Source organism: Oryzias latipes, chromosome 9, assembly GCF_053564925.1.
Source record: "Oryzias latipes strain Hd-rR chromosome 9, Olatipes_Hd-rR_3.1".
Taxonomy (NCBI): Eukaryota; Metazoa; Chordata; class Actinopteri; order Beloniformes; family Adrianichthyidae; genus Oryzias; species Oryzias latipes.
The window spans coordinates 14,159,190-14,168,228 of record NC_136245.1 but is presented as its reverse complement, the minus strand read 5'-3'; the positions used below and the strand labels follow the sequence as shown (position 1 = coordinate 14,168,228).

Here is a 9,039-nt window from a genome sequence, read left to right as displayed (position 1 = left end):
GTCTTGAAGTTGAGTCATCGTAACTGGACTTAAAATCTTCTTACCTTAAACATTTTGCCGCTCATCCAAGAAGCTTAATCATCAGTCTTCATTTTCATCAGTCAGGTTTCAAGGAAGAAATTTTAAATCCAGTTGCTTGTTCCCACAACACTTCAAAATGTAAATTTAACCTTAACTCTTTTAAATTCGTTTCCCCTTTTAAAGTAGGTGAAGAAGTAGGTGAGCCTTTTTACCCACATACTGTGAGAATGTGGTATAACACAACAGATAATAATCCACAATCAGCTGGTGAAAACCAAGCACAAAGGGGTCAAATTTGCAGATAGATGAGGTTAACATATGTTTATAAAAAAATCGAACCATAAATCACATTACAACAACACCAGGTGCAGTCCTTCAGATTTGACCGCTCTCTGAATATTTTAAGAGATGAGATCAACTTGAACTTTGACATAAAAACAAATATGTTCCAAAAGAGGAAAATGACGCAGAAAAAGAGTGCTGGCGTCTGAAAAGCAAATAACAAATAATCCAAAATTAGAAACAAAATATTGCAACACAAACATTGTCTTGAAAGATAAAAATATGATTTATTGCAACAAGATATAACAAAAAATTAAAAGCAGAAGGTTACTAAGGGACTTTTCTGTTACCAAATGCTCTTTAATTCAGATCACAAGCATAAAGTTCAATAACTGTTTTGTGCTAAATAAAACTCCTACAAAAATTTTTCTACTGCTAATTGTTGTTATGAAGCTTTTGTATGGCACACTGTATGAGACTAGCATTATGGTGGCAGGGTTGCAATCATTGCAAATATCTCTGTCCTGTGTACTGTTTGCACGGCATACTGTAGGGGCCTTTCCGTTTATTTTTCTACTTTTGGAAGTTCAAAAAGTTATTTGATGACACAGATTCGTCCCTATAAGCTCAAACAGCATCTTGTCTCGTTTTTCATTGGGTGACCCTTTGATGGACTGGTGATTTGTCCAGGGCGTACAGCTCTGCTCGCCTGATGACAGCCGAAATAGACTTCAGTGACCCCAAACAAATGGAGGGGCACTTTTATGAGAAATCATCTTGCTGTACCTCTCTCATCTCATACCTTGTCAGGCATGAGATGTTTACACCTGTAACCAAGGTTAAACGCTGTTACACCATAGTGAGTTAAAGCATTACAAAAGCATTAGGATGGTTTATGACTGAATGCATGCTTTTTGGAGTTTGTGCACCATATTGCTTGCACCTTTATAAACACAACACAGGTCACTGAATATTTTTCAAAGTTGCCATAAAGAGAAAACAGCTATATTCAAGAAAAAAAAACATTTACAGTGGCCTTTGTTCCCAACTGCTCTCTTTAGCAGAAACATTTACAGCAGGTGAAAGAGTGCTAAGCCTCTGATAACAGCTGATATCCATGTAAACACAGTTGGTGACAAGATCTCTGAACCCAAGGGAAACAGACAGTCTAAATAAATTCCTAATGATGAAAAACTGCCTCTTTGCTAACACCTACAGTCAAATAAAAGTTAGAATATTTCCCTACAAAGAGTCCACACTTGTCCTACGTTGCTTGTATTTGTTCAGCCTTTGCACCGTCTCTTTGTTATCTACTTCCGATGACATGTAGCCTCATAAAAAAAAACAATTCTGGGATAAACTGACTGGCTGAGTGTTTTCTGCTGTTTTCCCAGCACTGCTGTAAAGTTTACAGCTTTGTAAACTTTTCAATTGCCTTGAGCAAAGCAAAAACAAAAGCACTGAATGATGACACGATGATGGCTGAGGTGCATCTGTGGACGTCTTTGTCCCTTCAATTGAGTTTATGTGTTGAAGCCAACAGATCCATTACTCAAGATCGATCCCTTGGTGACCTCTGTGCTGACGGTGGACAGCGGGATGCTCTCATATCTCTCTGTCACCCCCCAGCAGCGGCAGCGCAGCACTGTGGACTTCAGCTGCTTCTGGAAGTTGCTGTTGAGGAACCCATAGATGATGGGATTGACACATGTGGAGACCATAGCCATGAGGTGGCAAAACGAAAAGATGATGTCATGGCCACAGGTTGGAATCACATCGTGGTTCCAGTCGAACACTGTGTTGAAGATGTTGAGGGGAAGCCAGGAGAGGGCGAATGCCACCACAATGGAGAATAACATTGCATTGATCCTGGCGGAACCCTTGTTCTTCCTGCCACGCTCCACCATGTCCTTCCTCCTCTTGAGGCGTAGGTAGATTTGAAGGTAGCAGATCAGGATGAGGCTGAGGGGCAGGAAGTACTGGAAGACCAGCAGGGAGGTGGTGTAAGCTCGCCTCCCTTGAACAGTCGGCCACATTTCCATGCAAACCAGTTGCTCGCTAACTGGTATAGGGATGCTCAGATTCTGGAATGGAAAGGTAAGCACGCTGTACGAGAGGAAAGGCACAGAAATGAGGCAGGCTACAATCCAGGTGACAGCCACTGCCAAGTACGACTGGCTGACCAAAGGTTTCCATCCAGTCGGATGAACAATGAGCTGGTAGCGCTCCATGGCGATGAGGACGAGGGAGAAGATGGAAACAGTCACAGATATACACTGGATAAACGGTGTGAGCTTACAAAGGGCGTCTCCCAGGATCCAGTGGTCCATCAGTGTGTAGATAATAGTGACTGGCAGGCATATGATACACATGAGAATGTCAGAAAAAGACAAGTTGGCAATTAATATGTTGGTAACATTGTGCATCTCCTTATGCTGCGTGATGACAAACACCAGGCAAAAGTTGCCAATGAGTCCCACGGCCATGACCGTGCTGTAAGCCACGATAAGGAAGGTGGTGCCGCTCATGGAGAGTGAGCAGTCGTCGCTGGAATCCCAAGGTATCTCTCTCCATAGGGCTTGGTTGTGATTGGTGTTGTGCTGTGGCTCCATGATAGATTCTCCGGGTTGTCTCTAATGCCAGAGGACAAAATGGATACAGTCTGTCACTCCTGATGTAATTACTTAATGAATACCATTTGCATCTTCTCCGGCCTTTAATCTCTGGCACTCTCCTCTGCAGTCGTCTTTTGCCTGAAACAGAAAAACAAAAACAAATGTTGGATCAGAAAAACAAATTTTTTTTTTAGTCAACTGAGAAAGTGATCCAGGGTTTATTTACAGACCCACATCAACGAAAATTGGGTTTTTGGTGTTTTTAACATGTTCTTGTAGAATTTTTCTCACGATGTAAAGTAAAGTAAGATTAAAATTGCATTTCTGATTATTTCGTTATTCAAATCATGGTATATGAGGAGCAGACATAAAAAGTTTGAAAAAGCTTGTAGTTGTGATGTACAAACTACAATCAGCAGGCCACTTCGCTCCATTCTAATGCATCCAATTATAGACTACTAGAGTCATGTACGTCTTCATTTTTCTCATTTGAGCTGGCATCTGGCTCAGAACTGTAAGGCTGGAATCACCACTCACCACTTTTTTGTTGCACTGGTAATGTTAGTTTAGGGTTTTGTAATGGGTTGGCAAGTGAGAGTGTATAAAAAACAATTTGTGCAAAGTTTCTTGTAAAGACATAAATGTCCACATTGTCATCAAAGTCAGTTGTCGGTCCACTGAGGGTGCAGAACGTTACACCGGGTGACGTTTTTTTTTACGTCCAGCTAACGTTGAGTATTAACGTCCACATGACGTTTTCATAAGGGTAACTGTAGTTAGGATGTGGTTGTTATAGACGTTTATTCTAAGTCCATCTTCAACTTTCGGTGTCAGTCCCCTGAGGGTGCAGAACGTGATGCCAGGCAACATGTTTTTTTATGATGTCTGGCTAATGTCGAGATTTAACATCCACAGGACGTCTTTATGAGGGCTAATTGTAGGTCACATGCGGTTTTTGTAGACGTTTATTTTCCGTCCATCTTCGACAATGGGTGTCTGTCCAGAAATCCAGAATGTAATATTGTCAGATTTTTAAAGAATTTTTTTTTAAATTGTGGTGGAAAATAAGCATTTGGACAATAAAAAAAGTTCAACTCAATACTTTGTTATATACCCTTTGTTGGCAATGACAGCAGTCAAACGTTTTCTGTAAGTCTTCAAAAACTGTTGTTGCTATTTTGGCCCATTCATCATTGCAGATCTCCTCTAAAGCAGTGATGTTTTGGGGTTGAGATCTGGAGACTGGCTAGGCCGATCCAGGACCTTGAAATGCTTCTTATGAAGCCACTCCTTCATTACCCGGGCTGTGTGTTTGGGATCGTTGACATGCTGAAAGACCACAGCCACGTTTCATCTTCAGGGCTTTTGCTGATGGAAGGAGGTTTCCACTCAAAATCTGATGATACATTGACATTGATCATTTACATGGATCAATCAACCTAGTCCCTTTGCTGAAAAACAGCCCCAAAGGATGATGTTTCCTCCCTCGTGCTTTACAGTAGGCATGGTGTTCTTTGGATGCAACTCGACATTATTTTTCCTCCAAACACGAGTATAGTTCTTACCAAAACGTTTTATTTTGGTTTTATCTGACCATAGGACATTCTCCCAACCCCAACAATTGTATTTCTGGTGTCCTTAGACAGCTCTTTGGTTTTGGCCACAGTGGAGTATGGAGTTTGACTGTTTGAGGTTGTGGACAGGTGTCTTTTATATAGATTACAAGTTCAAACAGGTGCCATTAATACATGTAACGAGTGGAGGATCCTCTTACAGAATAAGTTACAGGTCTGTGAGAGCCAGATATCTTGCTTGTTTGAAGGTGACCAAAGACTGATTTTACACCATAATTTACAAATAAATTCTTTAAAAATCAGATGTGATTTTCTAGATTTTTTTAAATTCATTTTGTCTGTCATAGTTGTGGTATACCTATGATGAAAATTAAAGGCCTCTCTCATCTTTTTAAGTGGGAGAATTTGCACAATTGGTTGCTGACTAAATACCTTTTTGTCCCATAGTAGTTTGTAGGTTATGTAGACGTCCAGATTTGTTTTTTGACTGAATTGATTGAATTAGACTGCATCTGCATGTCCATATGACGTCTCATTTTTAATGGGAAAGAGATGATTGGAAATGAAGGCAGCCTTACTCCGCACCAACAGTTCCACCCACAACTCAGAGGCCAATTTCTAATAAAATACTGTCACTCTGCAGAAACTATGTCCTACCTAGAGAACAACACAGGTTTTTTTGATTTTGCCAAAAAACTGCATAATCATTATTAAAAGTCACTTTTAAGAATAGATTAAAACTTAAAGAATTTTAATGAAAGAGTGGCTGCCTAAAACTTGAAAAATTGAACCTAAAGCTGATACATTATGGGAAGCACAAATCATTCTGTTATTGCAGGACAAAATCTCAATTTTTCTGCACTTTGAGCCTTTTTGATTCTCTATGATCAAATTTTAATTGGTGCAAAATGTCAATAGATTCCATTTTTTGTAAAACAATGAGGGGGAAAAATTCATATAAGTATGCAAATATGAAGCTGTGAGCCAAAATAAAATAAAAATGTTAATCTCCCCAACAAGAATAACCAACTCCCTGATGAAGCTTAATGGGGGGAAAAAAAAGTGTTTTGTAACAGCCTGCTGATCTAAATTTCCATTACAATAAAGATGATAAAGACTGCACTTTGTGTGACCATTGCAGCCCTTTATTCATCATTTTTTCTCATTGTCTTTGTAGAGGTTGGTGTCTGGCTTCACCTTTACTTGCCACAGAACATACGCAGCAGATTTCCAGCCTCAACATCAATGCAATCCTCACAAGCTCCAACAAAACAAATTAATGTTCCGGAAAAACATTACAGAAAAACAATTTCAATTCAGCTAGAATGTCGGAATTTCGTGTGTGAGTGAGTTCAATTATGTGCATCCACAACCCTGACTGGATGAGATGTCTGGCCCACATAATTTCCCTGGAAATAAGTTTTGCAGTGCAGCAATTCGAGCCGAGTTCCATCTTTAGGATTTAAAGCATTCATCTTTTAATGAAGGACTTTTTAACAATGATAAATGTTGACAGGTAGGACATTAATTGCTTGTGGCTGTCTCCGTTATGAGCTGTAATAGCCTATTAGGATGTGCAGTTTTGTGTGCGGTGATTACACAGTGTTCCTAACAAAAGAAATCCTTGCAGAAAGATCTTCAAGAAGCTTCTTTGTGGAATAATTTCCTATTATTAGATCTGAACATGTGAACAGCTGTTGGATATTAGCAGAATTTGGAATTGTGATGATATGTTTGATAGGAGCTAGGAGATTCATCAAAACAGAAATTTCCTCCTCTAAGTGCAATTGATGACTTGTAAGTAAATGAATGCCTTCATGTTGCTCACTCGACATATTTGTGTTTAGTCACTTGCACATACATAAAAGTTTAAATTATGAAGAAACACCATGCATGACAATTCTGTGGGGTAGTGGATCCCAGTGTGCGCGTAGATTTGTGCTCCAGGGACTCCAGTGTCGTGTGAGGGGTTCACTCTTGTCCGAGGGACACCAAGCATTTTCACTCATCTGCCTTAAAGAACACGCTCTGAGAGCGCTTTAAACACGTGTTTAATGAGGATAGGTGTGGCTATTACAAAGGGAAAAACAATGAGCATAGCAGCCGTTTGCGCTTTTTAAAAAATGTACCACACAGGCTGAAAATTAACCTTAAATTGGGGAATATTGTCAAACAAAAAAGTCTTCAGACTTCACAGGAAAAGTGAGTCATTCAGGAAGACCCGTGCTGTTGATAACAGTCACATATGACTACTGATGACTGAAAAAGACTCGTCTTTTCTTACCGAAATCTTGTTTCCTCCGGGATCCAGGCTCAATTGCGCATCAGGTGAGACTCGGTGGAGTTTGTGGTCGCGATAGAGGAGGAGGAGAAAGGTGTGTCCTGACAGGATTCGTGAAAAAAGCAGCAATGCCTCTCAAAGCCACTTCATGCCCGTGACTCCTGCGGAGATGTGACTGAAAATATCTTACATAATAACTTCTCCGTGGCGCGCATAAGGGAGGGAACACGCGTGTGCTGGCGCGCCAATAGCGAAAAGGTTTTATGCCAAATTCGACTTGGTTTGTTTGAAATCTGTGACATCGTGGGCACGATCCTACCTTAATCTTGTACCAGAGTAAGGAAATGAGGGCTTCAACCCTGGAGGTTAACTCAATCATTTAATCCAGTAGGAGAAGATGCTGCTGTTATATTGATATGGGGGGAACCGGAGCCCCAGCAAAGACTACCATTCCTTTTTTTTTTTTTTTCAGAACTAATTCCCATAAAGCTATTGAGGGTAGACTATAATGTGGTTTCCACGGATTTAAAATTAAACTTGAATTTAAAGTCCTAAATGTGTTCTCCGCATTTGTGTTCTCTCTCTGACCAAGTTTTTAAGGCTTGCTGTCCCATTAACCAGGAAGGGGTAAAAACAAAAACGAGAATATAATCAGGAGACCTTTTTGATTATTGCCTCGATTAAAATAAGAAAAATATCATGAAGTTCTGGAGGCCAGAGCAGGCTGGCTCTCCATCCCGGAGTGGGTCTCTGTCTGGCCAACAGCTTGCCTCCCAGGAGCCGGCGATTGCTCCAGGGCCCCGCGACACACTGTCCAGGGTGTTCGGCCTACAATAGCCAGGACACTCAATTTATCACCAATTACCACGCCCATGCAGAAGAGATTTTGTCAACAGATGCTTCAGATAAACATGAAATATGACTTTTTAAGACATTTAGGTTGTGGGATTTTGGTTAAAAACTTCATTGTCATAATTAAAATACCACTGGTAATAGGAATGTTTTTATTAAAGCAAAATGTCACGGAGGACTTTAAAACCCTGCCCTGCATTGTCAAAAGTTTGAACTCATCCATCCAAATAATCTAATTCAGGTGTTGCAATGACTTCCATGTGGTCACAGGTGCATGACTTGGGTGAGTGCAGACGTTTGTGAAAGAATGTTCAGCTCTCAGGAACTTCCAGTGGGGAACTGGGACACAATGCAAATTGTGCTAAATATTCCACAGTCAACTGTTAATAGCTGCGACAGGCTGGCGACCTGTCCAGGATGTCCCCAGCCTTTGCCCACAAGTGGCCGGGATAGACTCCGGCAGCCCCTTGACCCCGAAAGGGAACAAACGGATTAGAAGATGAATGAATGAATGAACTGTCATTAGTATAACAAAGTAGAAAGAATTGGGGCTGGGGGAAAGTTACAGACTTCCGCATTTTTCCTTTGGCCTTCAGCTGAAGAGAGCTTCAATGAATGGGGTTCCACAATAGAGCATTTACATCCAAACCATCAGTTACCACATTTAGTGATGTAAAACAGTCTGCACCTGGACACCAGAGCAGTCCTTGGAGTGATGACTCACACTTCTTCACCTGGAAATCTAATGGACAAATCTGCCAAGAGATTGGTAGTTGTCTGACATTTGGTGGACAGGGTATTATGGTGTGGGATTTGCTTTTGAGTTTAAGTAAAAGAAATTTGAAAAGCTTTATTAACCTTTTTTCTCCAGTGTTGAAATCCTTTCGACTACCGTAACTCTTCAACCACTGAGGCAACATAATTCCAGCAGACTCTGAAGGAGAGAAAAGCAATTTTGCGCTGCTATGCAACACTACACAGCAGTGAAAGGACTACACAATCCACATAAATAAACTGATTCTATCGCAGAAAAAAGCTTAACTTAATGTGTTGCATATCAGTACACAGCCGATACGAAAAGCAGATTTTTTTTGCATCAGAATCACCAGATTCCCGCTGATCGCATAAACCGTCCAAGAGTTACAGTATGTGAAATATCATGTGTTATTTTAGTGTCGCCAGCAACGTCTCCGGTGTAAAAGGGTTAAACGGTTTGGAGATATATGATTTATTTCCAACATGACTGCATACCACTGCACAAAACAAAGAATGAGTTTGGTGTGGAAGATCCTATAACCTTTAAAGTTCCAAACTTGTGAAACACCTTTAAAATTAATTAAAGTGAGGACTGAGAGCCGCTTTCCCGTTCAACATCAGACTCTGACCTTAAAAAAAGCAAAGTTTATACATGTCT

General features: G+C 40.5%; 1 protein-coding gene across 1 annotated transcript; it reads right to left on the bottom strand.

Moving 5' to 3' along the window:
* Positions 1 to 327: 327 nt before the first annotated feature.
* On the bottom strand, positions 328 to 7,576 carry npy8br (neuropeptide Y receptor Y8b). The gene is made up of 2 exons (XM_004072728.5): positions 6,777 to 7,576; positions 328 to 3,056 (listed from the first exon to the last, which is right to left on the bottom strand). Exon 2 carries the CDS (start codon positions 2,913 to 2,915, stop codon positions 1,827 to 1,829), a length of 1,089 nt encoding a protein of 362 aa, XP_004072776.1. The 5' UTR covers positions 2,916 to 3,056; positions 6,777 to 7,576; the 3' UTR covers positions 328 to 1,826.
* Between the last annotated feature and the right edge of the window lie 1,463 nt (positions 7,577 to 9,039).